At 39.2% G+C, this 20,594-nt stretch overlaps 3 protein-coding genes across 6 annotated transcripts in view; 2 read left to right on the top strand and 1 right to left on the bottom strand.

Moving 5' to 3' along the window:
- Positions 1-739: 739 nt before the first annotated feature.
- afp4 (antifreeze protein type IV) lies at positions 740-2,615 on the bottom strand. The gene is made up of 4 exons (XM_017433292.3): positions 2,531-2,615; positions 2,312-2,386; positions 1,853-2,000; positions 740-1,058 (listed from the first exon to the last, which is right to left on the bottom strand). Exons 2-4 carry the CDS (start codon positions 2,361-2,363, stop codon positions 839-841), a joined length of 420 nt encoding a protein of 139 aa, XP_017288781.1. The 5' UTR covers positions 2,364-2,386; positions 2,531-2,615; the 3' UTR covers positions 740-838.
- A 2,390-nt stretch (positions 2,616-5,005) lies between these two features.
- Positions 5,006-8,697, top strand: rbm8a (RNA binding motif protein 8A). The gene is made up of 6 exons (XM_017433300.3): positions 5,006-5,110; positions 6,083-6,142; positions 6,268-6,345; positions 6,870-7,006; positions 7,931-8,067; positions 8,318-8,697. The coding sequence occupies exons 1-6, from the start codon at positions 5,044-5,046 to the stop codon at positions 8,364-8,366; spliced, it is 528 nt and encodes a 175-aa protein (XP_017288789.1). The 5' UTR covers positions 5,006-5,043; the 3' UTR covers positions 8,367-8,697.
- Positions 8,698-9,033: 336 nt separating this feature from the next.
- Positions 9,034-20,594, top strand: part of otud7b (OTU deubiquitinase 7B) — a 30,919-nt gene continuing 19,358 nt past the window's right edge. For all 4 annotated transcript variants that reach the window (XM_017433337.3, XM_017433335.3, XM_017433338.3 and 1 more), the window contains exon 1: positions 9,034-9,233. The gene's annotated coding sequence lies outside the window, so the exon portion shown is untranslated. The remainder of the gene's footprint in view (positions 9,234-20,594) is intronic.

The raw sequence follows: 20,594 nt of genomic DNA, 5'->3' as shown, positions 1-20,594 counted from the left end.
GAATGTCCCTCCGGATCACATTTTAATCAAACGCTCCTTTCAGACAGAAATCAAAGTTTCACTCTGTGACAGCTGAGCAGCGAATCCACCCCGAGAAGCTGCAGAATAATGTTAGAAATATCAGTCAAACGCATGCAAAATGTTGTTAAAAGACTGATAATATTCAGCTTTAATAGATATTTCTGTATTTTGGTAAACCTTTTCAGTTAAAATGATTCCAGACTCAACAACTGAATTATGAAGTCTATGAATGCCTGCTGATAGATGAATAAAAGAAGACTTGTTTTAAATAAAGGTTACTAATAAACAACCCTCCTGTAGCCTTCAGGTCAAATAGATCTGAAGCTGCAGGGCCTCCTCTTCTCTTCAGTTACGAGAGCTTCAGGAGGGTTAAATGACTGAGATGATGCCTGTGTGATCAAATTTTTGTTTTTGCATGCATGTTGTGGTAAAATGTAGGCTTTTTGATGATTTATTGTGGTTTCCAGTTTGTTTATTTGTTTAATTGACCTAAAATCTTTATCTCTGTTAATTTAAATTCCAGTTTTTTTTTTTAATTGACACGAGCTCGCTTGTGAACCTACTTTAAAATATTGAACTGTTATCGGAAATCCGATGACCTACAGATCAGCAGAGAGCAGATCAGATTCTCAGGCAGATTATTTCATTTTAACTTTATTACTTTAACTTTTTTTTTTTAAAAAAAGAAGAAATGAAATGAAAGAAAACAAAAAAACAATTCAGACTCGTAACTTTCAGCCCCGTTTAATGATGAAGTTCTCCATCTCAGACAGAGGAGGAGCACAGCCTGGTTCTGGTTCTGGTTCTGGACTCAGGTTCACTGAGACGGCAGCAGGGTTTTGGACTGGTCCACTATCTCCTGCAGGAGCTTCTCCATCATGTCAGCCAGAGGTTTGACCTGAGTTTGGAGATTTTCTGTCAGGGGCTTCATGTGCTCCTCGATGTTGCTGATGTACGGCTTGACCTGCTCCTGCAGCTTGGAGGCCTCAGCCTGGAACGTCTCCGTCAGCGGCTGGATGCTGCCCTCCATGTATGTCCTGCGGGACGCACAGGAAGTCATAATATTACTAAAACTGGATCAAAATTGATTTACTGAAGGACAAATAATCTGTCAAAACTGTGGCACATAGTACATAAGTCTTATGTAACTATGTTTTAAATGTTTGACCTTCAGTTTGTTTTGATGTTTATTACATTTCTAAAGACAAATTATGTCAAAAGTGGAATCTTTAAAACACATTTGATGTTCATTTTTTAAATAAAATGCAGTAGATGAAATTCTATTAATAAAGTCTTATTTTCAAGTTTGGAAACTGACTGTCCTGTTTTTTTTTTTACACCTTTAGATCAGTGATGAGCAACATTTTTATCCTGAGGGCCATTTTGCCTGATTTAAAGGGATCAAAAAGCCATGAAACTGAGACACAGGTAGAGGGTGATACCTCCACCTGTCAGAGACTGAGACAGGGGGGGTGGGGGTTGAACACTATTAAATATATTCAAAGTTGAATTAAAATGGGTGAATTTAAAGAATTAATGCGGCCATCACGCCCATCTTTTATTTTTTTTTGGCATGGGTACCTGATAACGCCAAACAAAGTTCTTTTCCAGTCAGTGTGCTCTTTTTTATTTTTTGTTTTTGACAGAGCAGCTTCGGCCCACACTACCTTCCAAAAAAATCATCCTCAGTGTCTTTTTTTCCATCACAGTTTATTTTGAAAGGATTGTAAAGTGGAAACTATGGTCATGGGTGAGTTTTCCTGTCAGAATACGTTCATAAGAATCAACGATCACAGGCTAAATGAAACTCAGAGCAGGACTTTTCTCTTACTGAGCAGTGTTGGTCATTTCAGACGCCTTCATCTTCTCCACCATCTCCTGCGTTGCAGCGGATAAGCTGGTGGACATGTCCCTGAAGAGCTGGGTGATCTTGTCCACATCAGAGGGGACATCACGCTTCACCAGTGTCCTCGCCTCGCCTGGGATTGAACCGACATCTTTAAAACTCAAACGCACATCATTTAAATTCACACACCCAAATACAAACAGCAGCAGAAAGACGGACATGTAACAAAGATCAAATCTCAGCTTTCTTAATTTTCAACCATTTATTTTGGCCTAAAACGTCCATAAGTGATCGCAACTCTAAATGTCAGTAAACCGTAATATAAATTAAACAGTGGAGCTAAAATAAAGGTCCTTTTTAGGCTTTTTGATATTGTATAGACTGAATGCAAAGCTAAAAACATGTACATGTATATTTTTTTTAATCAAATAAAAAAGGTCTTACCACAGGCAAAAGCCAGAACAACAAGAAGAGAGGCAACAAGAGAAAGTTTCATGTCTGCAGATGGGTAAGACCAACCTAAAAACAGCAAAAAAGTTCAGGAAATTCATGCTAAAAATAGCAGAGATTAAAACTACCAGACAGAACACTGAAAAAGAAGTGTAATTTTTCTGATAATCAAGTAAAGGTCAGCTTGTTTTCTTGCAGCACACGGAGACTCACCTTAACTCCCAGGGTTCCTGGACGTGATGGTGCCTCCTGGCAGAAAGTCAGAGGCTTTTATAGCCGCAGAGAATGAGTTAATCACGTCTGAACAGAGTTTCATCACTTCCACGAAGAAGGTCAGAATAAGCTCTGTGCTGGCTGAACCTTGATGCTTGATACTGTCTGTAACAAGATGGGTCCAAAGTCCGCTCTGAGAAACAAACAGTTTCTATTTCCCTCACAGCTGATAGAAAAATGTGGAGGTTTTGTTCTCTTATGGGTAAGTTTCTGGTTGAAGATTATATATTTTACAAACAAATCAGATAAGTCTTTTCAAACACGAACATTTTAAATCCCAGCTGCTTTAGAAATAGACAGATATTTACATGGGCCAACTCCACACGCTTGCCTCTTTTTGTACAACCCCAGCTCTGAAAACATTGAGATGTGTAAAATTTTAATAAAAAAAGAAGGCAAGGATTTGTGAATCTCATGAAGCCATATTTATTCACAGTGGAACACAGTAAACATATCAAATGCTGAAACTAATAAATTGTACTAATTTAAAAGGGAAATTTGAATTTGATGGCAGCGGCACATCTGAAAAAAGATGTTCCAGATGTTTCCTTCTGTGCAGTATCTCCTCTTCTTCTCCCATCAGTCTGTAAACATCTGGACCTGAGGAGAGCAGCTGCTGAACGTTGTCCCATTCTGTCTGTAGAGGATTCTAGCTGCTCAACAGTCCTAAGTTGTCTTTGCTGTATGAGCATAGAAATTAAAAAATAAGAAAATGTCCTGCTAGAGATTCTGTTACAACACAAAAAAAAGCTTTATGGAAACTAAACCCCACACTGACACATATATTTGTGCTTTTTGTCTTTTTTTAAACCATATTCTGCTCAGAGGACTGATCCTGGTCTGTTTCTGCACGGTGAGGGCAGAGGTTGGGCCACTCAGAAGAGCGTCATTTGATGAGACAAAGTTTATTAACCAATGACAAAGTCTAAGATTCCATCTCCTATCAGCAGTTACGTAACAATCTGCAGCAGCTGCTGATAAACCCCTCACAGAGAAAAACATACATCCCACTGATCTTATCGATTTTCCAAGAATGTTTGGTCAACTCGTGGCTCCACCGTGTTTTTGTACTTTTTTGGTAAATAAATGTTTCTCTGTCTCCTCCTCTGTTGCATTGTCACAGCAGTAGGCATCGCTATGACAACCGGCTTATCTGTCTGGTTTTTGTAGGTTGTGCTGCTCCCCTGCAGGAACAATAAGAGTGATAATAAAGTGATCACAAAGAACCCCTGAACGACTTCACAGGGAAGCTGCAGTCAGCTCTGTGAGGCGTCTTTAAGAGGATGTTTCTGAGGTTTTAGTCCAGGATGCTTTGTAGAGTTGTAGTAAACATTTTAACTGTGAAAACTGTCCGGAGTTTATAAAATAAAGTCTTAAAATTCTCTTGGCTTCAGCTGAACTAAAAGTGAATGTTCACCCCATGGTGAGTTCGTCTCTAACACAGGATCCGAGTCAGCTGAGGTGGTCGGTGCCTCCTGGGCGCCTCCTGGGCGCCTCCTTCTGGACGTCTCACTGGGACGAGACCCCAGGACAGACCCAGAAATATTCTCCCTGATTGGGATCCCTCAAGAGGACCTGGACAGTGTGGCTGGAGAGAGGGAGGTCTGGGTTTCCCTCCACACCACAGATAAGTGGAAGAAAGCATCTGTAAATTAGAGGCCTAGAAATCCTTGAAGGAATGCATATCATCCACCACCTTTCATGGCAGAGTTTTAAACTAAGGACAAGATATGCTGAGAGGGAACAGAGTTCTGTCTGTTTTGGTGAAACCTTATAAAGGACATTATGATCTCATGTGATACTGTGAGATCTCAGGTGATCTGTTGGCACTCAGAGAATGTGTTGAGGATGACTCATCTTGAATTAACTCCAAGATGAGTCATAATAATGAGTTGTAGCTGAATAGCCAGCGATTACTTTTTGATAATTTCAACAAAATCTGTCCCGTGGTCTATGAGATGTTTTGCTAACACTACACTACACACTGATCTGTTCTAAAAAAACCAACCAAGCTAGGTTTTATTACTGAAATAATGTCAACAGTTTTTAAAATCTATCTATCTATCTATCTATCTATCTATCTATCTATCTATCTATCTATCTATCTATCTATCTATCAATCTATCTATCTATCTATCTATCTATCTATCTATCTATCTATCTATCTATCTATCTATCTATCTATCTATCTATCTATCTATCTATCTATCTATCATTTGCTTTACTTGCTATATTTTACACAAATTAATTAAATGTACTAAATTACTTAAAGGTGAACAGAAATAAAATCTCAAAATATTGACTGTAAACATGTCCACAAAGTAGGAATTAACCCTTTATTTGTCTGCCTCGCTCACCCAGTCCACTAGATGGCGGTAATGTGTCTTTTTGTCATTTAAAATATCTAAAAAGAAAAAAAAAAAACAAGCTAGTCGCTCACGCGCAGAGACATCATGGCGGACGTGTTGGATCTTCATGAGGCGGGAGGCGAGGACTTTCCTATGGATGAGGATGGCGATGGTATTATTATTGTTTCATATTATCTTGATAGGCAAACCCTCCGTGTCTGAGTGTACAAATCCGGTTGAAATGCTGAAGTTTATGTGGCGAAAGGGGTAAAAATTAGCCATGCTAAGTGTTAGCAGGCCCGAGCTAATGAGCTAACGCTAAGCTAACATTTCTATGTCGATTCATTTTGATGCTTCGTGCGTGTTAGCAGCTCACTGAGGCTGTTCCTGTTTAATATTTAAAGCTCAAACTACGTCTTTGGTGATTAAAATCGTTTCTTTAATAAATTTTTTACCCCTGATATGGTGTTCTAACCTTTACCAGAAATCTAACTTAAGTTGAAGTGACGGAGAAACAAAAAACGCTTGCTAACGGCTAACTGTTGTCCCAAAACGGCTAGAATTTGAAAGCGCTTAAATTTTTGGAGTATGATTGAGTGCTTAAAACAGCTTGCAATTGTAATTTCATTGTTTTATTAAAACATTAGATCGTCTAATTTTTACATTAATATTTTGCCAGTTTTGCCGTCGATGAAGATAACTAACTGTTTAAAAAACTTTATTTTTATTTAAATATGCATGTTAGTTTGTATTGTTGTCTTTTTTTGGGTAAAATTACGAAGGGTTTATGAAGCGGATGGGCTGCCTTCTTAAAAGACCATATTTTGCTAAAGAACTGTTACATATTTACAAGTATAGACAGTAGAATGCCCTATATGTAAATATAAATGACACACTGGAACTCTTTTTTGTTTTCACTTTTTTAGAGATAATATAAAACATTATTTTGCTGTTTTAAATGATCAAAACTTTTGATGTCTTTTGAGTGAGAGAAATTGTAATTTTGTTGGTAGCCACAACTACACACACACTGTTTAAGTACATGTTAAAGTGCTGGAGAATCTGTAAATCCATCTTTAAAAATGGTTTTAAGACTTTTGCACAGTTGTGTTTTCATGTTCTAACTTCATCTTTCTGTCTTCAGAGAGCATCCACAAACTGAAAGAGAAAGCTAAGAAGAGAAAAGGACGAGGCTTTGGCTTAGGTAAGTAAGCTTGGTTGTGTTCTTTAGATCTGTTTAAACTGTGCAGATCTAAAATCAAACCGTACAGAACAGAATGGTTGGATATTCAGTGTGGTTCTAATCCTTGACAATGTTTCTGGTTGTAGAGGAGGGAGCCAGGTCCAGAGCTAAAGAGGACTATGATACCGTGGAGCAAGATGGAGATGAGCCAGGTCCTCAGAGATGTAAGTTTCAAAGTTCCAGATATGTTTGTGAACACTCTGTCGGTGTTTGTCATTCCAAATTACTGTAATCGTTGTTTTACTAACACTGCTGATCACTGTCAAAGTTTATGGATTTGTCATACAGCTCTGATCTTTGCATCATCGTGCACCTTGGACAAATCCACTTCTAACATTAGCTTTTCCACAGATGTTACAGAACATTTTGTCATTTTATAGCCTAAACTACAAATACTCCTGCCCCCTTCAAAAAATAATAATTTGTGAGCTTGTCTTTTATCCTTCACTGCATCCATCTTTTTACTTACTAAAGAAAGCTGCTTTACTTAATATTTTGTGATCAGTGGTGTCAATCAATCAATCAAATTTTATTTGTATAGCACATTTCAGCAGCAAGGCATTTCAAGGTGCTTTACATAATTAAAAAATTGTACTCTAACAACGCAGTGACTGAAGCTTGGAGGGCATCAAGAGTCTAAATAAATGTTTAAAGATAAATCTGAATGATGGCCTTTTTTATGCTGCAGCTGTGGAGGGCTGGATCCTGTTTGTGACTGGCGTGCACGAGGAGGCCACAGAAGAAGACATCCATGACAAGTTCTCAGAGTTCGGTGAAATCAAGAACCTGCATCTGAACCTCGACCGTAGAACAGGCTACCTGAAGGTGAGGCCAGCTTGTTAAAAGTACACATTCCTTGATTCTGGTGTGTTAGAAACTTTTTAATGGTAGATAGCACTACAGTTAAAGTAAAATCTGTTCAGTGTTGTAAAAACGGTGTGAAAGATTGTGTAATTAAAGCAGATTAGGGCTGATCTCCTTTTTAACTAATTAAAAACACATAAATCACTTTGTTGACCTGTGTTTTTATCTTTGTTTATGAGCATTCTTCCATTTAAGTGACTTAATTAAAACACACTCATTGGAGTTTACTTAAATTTTTAATTAAAGCAGAAACTACGCAGTGATGCCCCAATCTTTCAGCTTTTGACTCAAAATAAAAATGGAAGAGGCTTGTGATCCCAACTATTTCTTGTTAATCATCACTTTTAAGACATTTAACAAGGAGCCTCATGAACTATTATAGTATTTGCAGTCATTTATTTCCCTTTTTATATATCTTACAATCACTATTTTACTTTTATTGGATTCTTGTAGCCTGATTTAGTTCACAAACTGTCCATCCACCACTGTTCCTCTACAGCTGTTGGTCAAACATCCTAAAGAAACTTTGGATAAAAGTTACGCCACAAGGTGGCAGCATCGTTTTACTTATGGAGTAAAATAACAAATAAAGTCTTTTGGTCTTCAGCTTTTCATTTGCATTGCAGGTTTGCGTGTTGTTGAACAGGATTGTCTTATTGATTACCTTTAATTGCTTAAAAGACATTTATACTTTGTTTATTTGAATAATTTATCACCAATGTATCAAACGTGTCCCTCATCACCTCTCAAACTGTCAGGTTTGAGAGGTGATATGTTCTGTCCTCTGTTGGGAATTTATTCTTTATTTTAAGAAACACACAGCCGATCTGTGTTTGTCTTTTAGATTATTATTATTTATATAATGTAAGTGACGTCTGTTCACAGGGCTATGCGCTGGTGGAGTATGAGACGTACAAAGAGGCGCAGGCAGCCATGGAGGGGCTTAACGCTCAGGAACTGATGGGTCAGACTATCAGCGTAGACTGGGCGTTTGTCAGAGGACCCCCCAAGAACAAAAGGAGGTGAGGCTGTTGGATTTATTTATTCTCTTATTCAAAAAAATTTTTTTCTAATGCATGGCTTCAAAATATCCATAAAAATGATGGAAACGCAGCTAATTTCAGCTGTTTTATCTCCCTACACTTAATGTTTGTGAGTTTAAAATATGCTACTGATAGGTGTCATGTAGCTTGTCTGAAACATGACTACTTGATATGGTTTTTCAACAGTCTGCATTTTGTTTTTACAGTTATTTTCTGTATTTTGTTGCAGGGGTGGCGGGCGAAGGCGTAGCAGAAGTCCAGACAGAAGACGGCGTTGATTGGATTTGGCATCTTTCACATCAACAGGCAGTTGTTTCATCTTTTCATAAAAAACTAAACTTGGATTTTTTTTGTACATTATTTACAATAAGTACCTGTTAAACACAGCATTCTCTTACTGAGATAAAGAATTATATAAGAAAAAAAATTGGTTTGACAGTAAAACGTAAGAATATGTGGAACTGTTAGTGAAACTTAGTGTAACACTCAACATCTACGTGTTGGTCGTGCATGTCAATAGTTTTCCTTCATGATGTTTGAGTTTGTATTTTATGATGACATGTTTTGTGTTTTTATAATCTAGGGAACAATAAAGTTTTAAAGAGTAAATGTGTGTCATGTTTATTAGTATCATTAATGTGATGTGGAGTTTACATCATCTGGGATGAGCTCACTCTGATGACTCCCCAGCTATTTTGTCAAACCTCAAAACACTTGTCACTCTGGCCCCTGTGCCTCACTCATAGGCTACTTAAACAAACCCCCTGCTCCCTTTTTCTCTGGCAGCCAATTGGCAACTGAGCGTTTCATACTGTTCTCATTTGGTGTTTACTCTGCTGGGTAAAATCAAAGTTTCTGGACCTTCCCATTGGTTGTGACTCATGTCAATTAAACAGGCCCGAGCCTGTAATTGGCCCAGTCTTCCTTGGGGGCGGGCCTAAGCCTCGGGTTGACGTTGTTGTAAGTAGTGGAGAAATTACTTTGTCGGTGGTGGTCCGGTTTGGGATCTTATACTGAGTGTTGCCTGTGAACATGATTAAAAGTTAGAAGTCGCTTATATTGGAATCGTATATTCTATTTGCAAGTTAGTACTCCCCCGGAAACTTAACGGGACTATGAGAAGAACATCTGCGAGGCCTCTGAAGGTAAGCAGTAAAAGGATACTCCTGCTACTACTAGCTAGCTTTAGCACAACGTTAGCTTCTGATTAGCCAGGCTGAAGCTAACGTTAGCTTAAAGCTCACGGTTCGGTCTACTCACTGAAAATAATTTTCCATCACTTCTCAGCGACCAGCGCATTCGTGCACATCTGTCGCAAATGATAATCTAAAAATATATTCAGTTGGGGAGCCAATAAAGTTGTGTGGTTGTGTGTAATGGGGCATCAGCATCTGCGTCTGAACGCCTCAAACGCGTTTATGTAAGCATGTGTATTGTTCGTTGACTCTTTAAGAGAAGTCACAACAATAAAAGCCTCTCGTCAACATTTAGGACGAGCATCTGCAGCCGCGATTGTCAGCAGTTCGTTTCCTGGACATTAGATGGAATAAAATATTGTGGGGTAGCTGAGCGGATCGCGTTATTTTCTCACTTTCTTTTAACTTCTCACAGAAAAATAAATAAATATAAAATAATACAAATGTCGTCGTTTGTCTTTCCGGAGGAGCTGACAGTCACGATCCAGAGCATCAGAGGTCTGTTTGTGTTTAAGGTGCAGGTGTGATGTAACGTTTATTTAAAGCGCCAGCTTAGCGGGAAATTACCAGAAGTCGGTGTTTACACCTGCTCAGGTGAATCTTCTAACCTGCAAGCAGTTGTCCTGGTGTGAAGACCCTGCTGGTCTCCGAGCTGACTGAGTCGTGATCACTGGGTTATTTATCTATTCCAACAAAGCCACGATGGGAGAGGGTTGAGTTACTCTTTGCCTTGAATTATTCACATCTTGTAGTTGTGGAGCCTTTTGTTTGGGGAGACATTGAGGTTGATGGTCAACAAAAGAAGTGGGGCAGTGATAAAGAAGGTTTTTTGTTTGTTTTTTACTCCATTGAGCCTAATGGGAGTGCCTCTACTGAATTAATGTGCTATCAAAATAAAAAAAATACTCTGATTATCCTCTTCTGCACTGTTGATTGATTGTTTTAGAAGCTAGGAGAAATAAACAGGTCCACCGCCCTTCTCCTGATTTTTAACACATACTTTGAACTGCTGCCACACACAGTAAGACTCAGAATTATGGGTGTTTTAAGCCACTTATTCCACAGGAAGGGACAATATTTTATGGAAAAAAGGCACAAAATTAACTGACTCATCCCTGATTTTTCCTGAATCTTCCTTAAAAAAGGCTCAAGCTCAGTTTCACAAGGGACCAAAATTGTTTTTAAACATTTTCTTTAAAAAAAAAGCAGTTTTTCAGATTACATCAAAATATGTATAGTTCAAGCTTGTAATTTACAATAAACAGTACAGTCCAATTTATTTTTTTATTAATTCATTATTTCACCTTCACCTCAAAGTTTGTTCCTTTTTTCCAACTCAAGCAGTTTAACGAGAGGTTTGAACTTTATTTCTCTGCTTCAAAGCTGACAAATCAGAGTAATCTGCAATAAATTTGTTCAGTTTTAAGTAAACGTGACAATCTTCCTCTCAGCACGTAGCTGCAGAGACTGCTCTGATTAAGCAGCTTGAGTTTAGTTTTAGTTTTGTTCCAACTCTTCTTATTCTGCTGATGACTTTTGCAGGAAGCCAGGCAATTATATGCTTTCAATTTTCACTTTTTGGCAGTTTTTTTAGCTGCATGTCCATGCCTGAATCCACTGAGTGCAAAAACTATAAGATGAGAACAATTTTTTGCCCATTTCTGCAAAACCCACATTTTATTTTAAAGCATACTGCAGAAAACACCTTGAGCAAAAATTTCAGGTTCTGCCCAGCCCATTCAGATTTCACACGATCAAGATATAAAATGAAAACAAAAGCTGTTAATACAAAATCAGCTTTGAGAAAAAAGTCCTGCTGTTTTTACAGTTCTTTGCCAGTGAAAACTCATGTTGTTGTACTGATGCTGTAGATAATCCCACCCAACCTGTTTCCAGTGGCACAGAACAAAACTAAATGTTGTAGTTTATCCCATTTGTTCAGTGAGCTGTTACAGTTGTGTTTTTATGAGCCGTTTAAGTTTGTGGCTCCTGATGCAAATGTGCAGATCGGACAGAAATCTCCACCTGAATTCAAATCGGCTGCGAACAGTCCCAACAACCATAACTGAAAACGGTGCAGGAAATTTGATAAAAATGGAAACAAAAATACGCAGCGCTCATATCAGAAACGGCTTTAACGCCTGCATTAAAGGCTTGTCATTGCAAGGCCCCATTTGAACTGTTTATTGACATCGGTAGCTAGTCCTCCTGCTGGGAAATACTTGTACACAGAAGAAGTCATGTACAATCCCTGCCCATTAAAACTACTTTTCTAACTGCATTTTGAACTCGTGCATCTTTGCTCTAGATCTTTTTGGTTGTTGTGGGAAACTACTGTAACCATGCTGCTTCTGCAACACACAGGGTATGAAAATTTAACTGTGTGTCTCACTGGGTTCTCCAAACAGCTGCCCACTCTGTGTTTGTGTCATGGATCCAATGTCACTTACCCAGCCAAGCCCATTTGGCCATCGAACTATTCCCTTAGGGTCTCTAAAGCACGGTGAGATTAATAAGTAAACGGACGAGTGCTTCTTCAGGTTAGTAGGACACAAACAAGACTTTATGACAAGTTTACGTCTTCTCCTTAAGGTGCAGTCTGAACAGGCGTGAGCTTTCCCTAAAACCTGCTTTTTACATCAGATTTCAGAAATGTCAAAAAACAAAACAAAGTTGCAACTTTGCACTAACCTGCAAATGTCAAACAAGAGGAAAGTACCTGAAGTATTCACACAGAGTGAGCAGGAGATCAGTGTGTCTTATTTCAGAGGGCTCTCTGTGTACAGAAATTTTTAAACCTTTTTTTTTAAACCCTGCTCTCTGTTGTGGAGCTGGTTTCCTGCCAGCATTGTGACGCAGCACCCAGCCCGTGTCCAGGGTGGTTGGTGTCATCCTGGACAAACTTGGACCCAAAGTGTTTACCTGGATGCCAGCTGCTGATTACTTGTGAACAGGTGCAGGTATTACATCTGCACTGAATGATGCGGGTCTGTAAATAATATCAGTACAGAAGCAGACTGACTCAGCTGTCATTCAGCAGAGACCGGGGCTGGTAGGAGACGGTTATTAACAAAACACCATCTCCACAGAATTAAAGCAAAAATGTAAAAATCCATCACATCTTTTGTTTGCTTTTATTTACAACCAAAATGCTATTAGTTCTGCCTTTGCTGCCTAATTAATAGTTGCTTAATAATGATTATTTTCTAAGTATACTAGATAATAATATATTTATTTATAGTTATTTTAAATTTATTGCACAGATAAATAAGCAGATTTATGGAGCATAAGTCAACATGTTGACTGTTTAAAATTAAGATCAGCTGTTTTATTTATAACATTTTTATTTATGATGATATTTAAGAGAGGATAAATGTAATTTAATATAATGTCAGCTAAAACACCAGGGTCAACAGCCTGTTTTTAAACAAAACAAAACCCCAAAAACCCTTTTTGTTTCCTCATCTTATTCAAAGGTGTTTAAACCGTAGGAACAGTATGACGGGAATATTTAGTGGTTTTGACAGTGTGACCTTTTAACACCATGGTGTACCGTGAAACTGGGAATCGGCCCATTCCTAAACAGCAGTAAAGCTGAAAGCAAAAGGTAAAAACACGTATCCTACCCTTATGATCTATACTGAGCACCAATAATTCAGTACAGCAGGAGTTGCCACTCCTAAAACCCAAGATGTGGTAATAAGATCTTTCTGTATCAGTTACGCTCTGCAGTTCACCTTTTCCTTCCCTTTACGCAGCACAGAATGTAAAATTGATATTGATCGAATTTGCCATAAGGGCTGAGCAATAAAACAGTCAACAGTCAGATCACGATTAAATTTGTGTCAAACTCTGAGATGAGCATTATTAACTTTCAGTCAGGTTATAAAAGGAGTCAAACGCTTGTTCCTGAGCACAAACAAACACGCCGCAGAAGTCAGTCCATGCTTTGTTGTCCGTTTTTGTTTAAAACCCGTTCACATTAATTACTGCAGAGTTCTGTCGGAGCTGTCGGTGGGCGTGAAAGCTGGAAACGGGGTGGGTCATGAGCGGACCGGAAGGGAGGCACGAAACTGAGAGTGACCCGTCTTATCTTCCTGAACTGTTCAGATAGGCTGGGGGGAAAGGATCACATCATGTTAGTGATACGGAACCGGTCTGTGTTCTGTTCTGACCGGTAATATCATCATTTTAGCGTAAGTTTGGAAGTTTTCTTCAGCGTCTGACAAAGCTATTTGACTAACTAGTAACTATTCTAAAGAATAATCTTCACAAAACAAGAACAGCAACAGTAAAAACTAAGGAAGCCTCAGTGACGGGTTAGAATGTCTCTTAGGATGAATTAAACCTCTAATTCAACCCAGTCATCATCTTGTGGGTAATATTTATTTCAAAGTACAGGTTAGGGTAACCACTTCAGCCTGTGCAGCTTCCTGTTCATCGTCATCTTCAGCCCTGCCCCGCTAAAAGCAGGACAGCAGGAGTAATCCCACACATGGCCTAATGATGAGCCTGTTACCCATGATGACATCAGACAGCGAGTGACGTAAGGTCGCCTGTCCGTGTGCCCGGCCCGGCCCGGCCCGGCAGCACATTGGGATTCACATGAGCATTAGTGCTGCTCGCCTGCGGAGGCTGGTGCTCACATGCAGCAGGTTGGACTCCCATTCAGGCTGATTTAGCAGGAGTGGACCTTGAATAATAGAATTACTCCTGTCCAAACTGTATACATTCATAGAGTCATTGTTTTAAAGCCGACTCTTCTCCTTGTTGGCCACCTCTTGGGTTGTAGGAGTGAAACACATCCAGCCACAGCAGAGATCATGCTTGTGTGCAAGAAATGTCTTGTGTTCCTTAAGGCTTTCTATGCAGATTAAAGCAGTAGTCATCACTTGCCTTTTAAATGTGACTTATGTAATAATAGGAACAATATTTATATAGTAAGCAGAAGCGATATTTTGGCATCATCAGTAACCCTGTGACATTAAATGCTGTCAATGAAAGGTTTTATCTAAGAAAAGCTCTGAGTCATCGTTGGGAACATTTTGGTTTAATAATGTCAGTGTGACAGGCTCTTCTTTCGGTTTTTTAATTTCTGATATTTCTTTCTGTTGTGAATGTGAGGGCAAAAAGATGCTGCTTGACCTTTTAGAAAAAATAATTGGCAGTGCAACTTTTTAGAAATGATGTGATAATACAATCATAAAATGATAAAACAGTGCACACATGTTGCTTTAATGGAATGAAATAGAATTATATAAATCTTTTTTTTTTCTGACGTCAGGGCTCATATTTGGTTATTTTTTTAACGTGGAATTTCCCGACCACATGCTGATAATTAGGTCGGCATTGTTCAGGTGGATTTGTTTTTTGAGGCTTCTCTTCCTTCACTGAAAATCAATTTTGGAGGCCGAACGAGGACTTCTCACCCACAGAGTCTGGAGTTTAGCTTGGCAGCTGTCCGGAAAACTCAAACCGACTCCTGCCGCTCCTCCAGTTGTCCTTTTATGTCTGTGCTGCTGGTCTTTAGATGCAGAACAATACTGAGATTTAAAGTTTCTAACAGTGCACTGATGACAGATTAGCTTCAGCTAAGATAAAGTGCCTTCATCACATATTCTGCTGTTTTAACTGAAGGTTAAATCAGGCTAAAGTTTATTTAATGAGACTCCTTTCTCTAATACAGGCTGGGGAGGAGGACTGATTCATTGATGAAAGAATGTCAGACTCTGCAACAACACACAGATATTCCTCCTTTCAGCTTGTCAGTATGGAGGCTTTCTTAGTTTAGTTGTTACTGATGTGAACTCGGTCTAAATTCGGACATCTTTACATCTCCGTAGATTCTGGAAGGCTGTGTGGTTGTCAGCTTCCTGTAAAAAGCCAGTGGTGAGGATCTGTGGTGCACGCTCAGAGTGCTCAGACCAGCTCCGGTCCGCCTGAATTCATTCATGCGTGAATAATTTGACTCCTAGCCTCATTATTTGTGTGTTAGTTTAAAGCAGATCGAAAGATGTTTCTGTTTTGGTCAAACAACACCAAGAATCTAAGGTATTTCTTTAAGCGTCATGTAAATGCGCTGACTGGCAGTCTGTTCAGAGTGATGAGGTTTTTGTGTTGAACGTGGGAATGCCACTTGTGATCCCTCGAAGGCCTCTCCATGGCAGTCTGCTTCATGTGGCTGTTAATTAGCGCTCCTTGAGTGGTGATTACTGGCTTGGACGGCAGTGATGTGCCCCGGGCACAGATTAGGAACCTTTGAGGACAGCTCAGTGGACATTTACAACAGCCAGAGCCGGGTGGTCGACTAAATTACAAATACTGCCTATAAGGAAACAAAATGACATCTTAAAGACTACACATAAATGTATTTAGGACTAAAATGAGTAAGTTTACTTAATTAATCGTTCCATTATTTTCTTGATTGATCAGTGAATCGTGTGGGTGCAGGCTTTTCTCCAAATCATAAAAAATCAACGAAGCTTATCTGAATTATAGCAGCTGCTTCCAGACGGTGCACATCCTCGTGAAGAGGAAAACACGATTAGTTTAATTCATTTTTTCAGAACCAAAGTGTGTTCGCTGCTGTGTTCATGTGGAGAGGAAGGGACGAGGCTCCCTTTTTTCCTTTAAAGTGTGATTTTGCTGTTTCATGCTGTGGCAGGCTGTGCTTTGGGGAACGTCTCTGCTGCATGCTCTGCTACACGATGACATCAGCTCTCAGGCTCTGAAGCTAACGCTGCCGGTTTCAGCAGGCTGGATTTAGCTCTTCTTACTTTGCTCCAGTGAATATCAGGACGTTGGGCCTAAAGAAGTCGCAGTGAAGCGTTCCCACGTCTTCCAGGTTCTCCAGAACTGAGTGTCCATCACATGAGCTCAATTTGGGTCATCAGAACCGTTTCTAAAACCTCTCTCATGGGGAATCTTTTTCTTATTTCACTTGTTCATCAAAGTTTTGTCACATCTGTAAAAACAATTAAAATCTTTTGGTATTTGCACCATCAAGTGATTCATCTCTGTCTGTGTATCTAGTATTGGCACTTGTGAATTATTTTGATATATTATCTGTAGTTTTAGGTTTTTCTAAACTGTATTTTTGTTAATCTTGGCAAGATAAAGTGTGCATGAAATGTTCTATACAGAAAATTATTGATTGATTGATAATAATCTACAAAAATTTCTGCCAGTCAGGCTGCAGTGGAAAGAATGAACTCTGCAAAGAGAATGGTCAGGAAAAAAATGGATAAATTCCCAGCAGTTTTGCTCTAAGGTACAAATCCAAAGAAACGCCACACTGCTCATGTGTATTTTATCAGCTTTATATTTTATAGATATTTTGACAGGAACTGTAGTTGGAGCTCTCATTCTGGTTTATCCTCTTGGTGAGTCTGCTGTGGAAGAAACAAGTGATGATGATGGTGAGATGAAGGCGTTTAATGACAACATGATAGTTTTTAATTACTGAACAGTAGTTGTATTCATAGGTGCAAATAGCTGCTGGTTAAAGTGCTCTGTAGGCCGTTTGATGAATGCAGCTTTGACGTTCAAACAATGTGAGATGTTTTTACTTTTCTGGGCTTCATTGTCCTGATCCACTCTTTATCTTAGACCTCAGTGGAAATTCTCATAGAAGATTTAGGATTTTAGCAGTTCCAAGAAATGCCCCACAGTGGTTAGATTTTTAATGCTTTTGGTACAAATGTGCGTATAGATAGTCTGAAATGTATATTAGCTAAAAGTAATGAAGCCAAGCAGCTTTTTAGACAATTAAATCCATAAAAGCACTTTGGTTTCCTAAGTTCCAGGTCAGTTTACCAACCACAGACTTGGCACAGTTTAGTATGACAGTGCAGTTGTTTTGAAAACAATTCTTTTATTCTTTTTATTTGTGTTTTGTTCTCAGCAGGCATGTGTGAGGTTTTAGGAAAAGAGCTTATGTTGCCGGAGTGTGATTGTTCCCGATTGAGTCATAAGGCATACCACAGGTTTAATCCAAAGAAATACCACTGAAGTTACAGAATCTTGTTTTCTTCACCTCACTTTGCCTTTTGCCTCTCATGTAGAAAGAAAAGGGGGAGGGAGGGGAAGTAGTTCACACAGATCAGGTTTGTCTTTTTCCAAGCCATCAAACAGGTTAGAGAGCCGGAGGAGGAGATTTTTGTTCAATGACTGAGCGGCGTTCGGACTGGACCAGCTCCAGTGGCGTGGCCTCAGAGACGGGAGGCATGGCGTGGAATCTCTGACATCAGCTGTGGTGTTGTTTTACGCATCATACACAGACGCCCACAGCCGGTGGCTGAACCCTCATCAGGGCTAAAAAGTGTCATTTCTGCTGATCTCATGTACCTTGTTCAAATTTTGCAGACATTGCTTTTGTTGACACCTGAGTGGAGCTGTGAGAAAACTGTCAATGACCTTATCTAAGAAGAAGACAGAAACCAGTCCATTTGTTTTTGTCATTCAAATGTCACTAATAGGTTTATAGATGCTCGTTTAGCTGCAGTTCAGTGGGCTTTATTGATTTCTGTCCAATGACCAGTTTACTAGTGTATTTCCTTTTCCGGGGAAATGGTTGCAGTTCAATTTACTGTATTGATTTTGTGAGGTAAACCAATTACAACTAAAACCCCGGGTCCCTTCTCGTTTTTTCCTACCCATTACTCTGGAGGTTTGGTATGGCAGCTGCGTAGAGTTATAATTTGGGTGTTGCATATTTCCTATTATTATGAATCTGTTGCTTTTTAATGGTGAATTTGTTAGTTCAAAGCGCTGTGTGTGTATATTTGTATTTTTAAATGAAAGTGGAAGTGAAGCAGACCTCTGCACCATCTTCACATCAGCCGGGAGGATTTCTGCTGTGCAGTGGTTATGCTATGCTTCTGCATTATGCAACATTTGGGAAAGTGATGTGCCTACACTCTTCCTATTTCTACAGCGTATACACTCTTTGAACTGAAGGCGAAAGATGACACAATTAGGTAAAATCTCTTTTCTTTTTTTCAGTCTGCATTTTTTTCCTATGAAGCTTGTTTAAGTGTATTTATCAGTTGTAAAAAGCAGCCATAATCAGTAAAAACAGCATTGGAAGTGTATCACATTTGACTGAACTTATTTTGTCCTCTCATTATTTGGTTCTGAATGTTTTATCTACAGCTGGAAGGGGTCCCAGATAGGCGCTGCGCTGTCTTATCAGTGAACCCGGTTATCTTTGTGTGTTTAACCATCTATAGCAGCCCATCCTGTTGGATATATTCTTTCCTGAACACGTTGCATTCGTCGCAGAGAAACTTTGGGGAAGTCTTGGTGTTTCTCGGCTCCTCTGCCAGCCATCGATCACTCTGTCTTCCAGCTGCAGCTCTTATGTTATGTAATGAGTCACTGTGGGCTGACGGGGCTCAGTCAGTTAATGAGATTACAGATTACTCCACAGACAGACGGCCATCTCACTACACCTTTATTCATCGTCCTCTCCCTGTTTCCGTCAGATGTTTTGCTTTGGTTGGTTATTAACGGCAGACTCACCGTCCTTATGAAGCATTTCCAAACAACAGCGTTTGTGTTTTTCAGGAACACTTACCCAAGCCCTGCTTGTTTTTGTGATTCATTACTCTGCCACTTTAATGTATCCCAGGCTACAGTTTGGGAGGTCCCAGTCATCAGTTGTTGGAGAGACAGATCTGATTAAATGTCTCATTTGAGGAGTAAAACCGTACCTCACTGGGCTGAGTCTCAAAAATGTCTCAAAATGTTCTCAGTTTCCTTGCATGAGTTGCAGAGGCTCACAGCCCTGTTGATTAAATTTGTGCAACAGATTTTCCCTAAAATTCATAACAGATTGTCATCTCAGACTCTTCTCAGTTTAGTTTTTGTATAATTTGTAGCACTCGTTCTGTGGCATCTGCACAGGAGCTCTTCTTATGACAGAAAACATCTGAGGCTACAGCCTGAATGTCCAGGTCTAAAAACCATGCTAATAAACAATAATTATTTAAAAACTGGTCCAAATCTGCCCATCTTCATTCCAAAAGTGTACCCCAGTAGCAACAAATAATGTGCATGGACTAGTATGCAGTTTTGCAAGCTGTGCACATGAAAACAGGCCAGGATTTTCAAAAATGGGCCCCTCCAATCATGGCCACACTTGGTCTCAAACGCTCTGAATTCATTCAGACCACAACAGAGAATTTGCCTTTTTTCTCACAACGTTGAGTGACCAACTAGTCTCCAACAGCCAGTGAGGTCCTGCCCTACCAGCTAATAATCCTGTTTATTTTTTGACTGTAAGGAGCAGACATGATGGGTTCTAGAAATAAGGTGGATAGATGTTCTCACAGTTACTGAAGATTAGTTTCTTAGGTTCATTTAATTGGCAGCTCAATCATGCTACTTATATTCCTAAATAGGAGTTTATGGAATTTTTTCCTACACCTTATCTGCACTTTGATTCAAACTTGGTTTTGTATTTTATAACTCTGCACAAAGAGGTCACAAGTCGAGACGTTAGTGAGATCAGAAGCAGATAGTTTGTTTTTACGTCTGTCTGATCTGCGTCTAGAACCTGATTTTAAAATCCAGCTCCACCAGATTGTGATAAACAGGTGGTTCATCTATTCCTCTGCATGTCAACTATATTTATGATCAACTTTACAGATGTTTCTTGTTTATTTTGTTTTTTTATGAAGGCAGGACCAGTTGAGTGACTGTAATTACCTTATTGTCTAACCATAACGCCTACAATGATGTCTTATTTAAGAATTAAACTTGTTGTTTTCATAGAACGAGGGTTTTAAAAGGACATCAGTCCTCATTTCTTATCGAGTTAGATGTTATTTTCTGTAATCTTCATGGTCCAGTTTATTGGTCTTCCTCTGGTTGGCGGTACTAAATGTTTCATCTAAAGGCTGAAAGTTTTTTGTTTTTCTTTTCTTTCTGCACCAAACATGGTCGTTCTCATCACTCTTGTTAAAACTCCCACTTGTCACGTTGCCGTACCATGTTTTCTTATGTTGTTAATCTTATTACTCATATGCTTTTGCAATGCGGAGGGTGGAGAGGGTGTGTTGCTCTTAGCTGAGATCACAGGAAGGGTTTGTGATGGAACTAAAATAGAATTAACACATTTATAGAAGTGGTCATTCATCCTGTTCCGACCATTAAAGGCAAAAATACCTCATTTGTTCTCATTTGGTTAAGTCTCACCACAAAATGTAAAGAGGTCAGGTTATTGTTTAAAGTTCAGTCTGTGACTTCAGCTGCTTTTGTTTTTCATCACAGGGAAAGTTACAGATGTGACTTAAACCTTAATGAAGT

The sequence above is a fragment of the Kryptolebias marmoratus genome, linkage group LG16, assembly GCF_001649575.2.
Source record: "Kryptolebias marmoratus isolate JLee-2015 linkage group LG16, ASM164957v2, whole genome shotgun sequence".
NCBI classification, from domain to species: Eukaryota; Metazoa; Chordata; class Actinopteri; order Cyprinodontiformes; family Rivulidae; genus Kryptolebias; species Kryptolebias marmoratus.
This window is presented reverse-complemented; position numbering and strand designations above follow the sequence as displayed.

Coding starts and splice junctions, on each gene's coding strand:
- afp4 (XM_017433292.3), bottom strand. CDS start 2,363: ATGAAACTTTCTCTTGTTGCCTCTCTTCTTGTTGTTCTGGCTTTTGCC. Junction 2,001..2,311: donor TGTTCTGGCTTTTGCCTGTG/GTAAGACCTTTT, acceptor GTTCAATCCCAG/GCGAGGCGAGGACACTGGTG. Junction 1,059..1,852: donor GAAATGACCAACACTGCTCA/GTAAGAGAAAAG, acceptor TGCGTCCCGCAG/GACATACATGGAGGGCAGCA.
- rbm8a (XM_017433300.3), top strand. CDS start 5,044: ATGGCGGACGTGTTGGATCTTCATGAGGCGGGAGGCGAGGACTTTCCT. Junction 6,143..6,267: donor AGGACGAGGCTTTGGCTTAG/GTAAGTAAGCTT, acceptor TTCTGGTTGTAG/AGGAGGGAGCCAGGTCCAGA. Junction 7,007..7,930: donor GTAGAACAGGCTACCTGAAG/GTGAGGCCAGCT, acceptor GTCTGTTCACAG/GGCTATGCGCTGGTGGAGTA.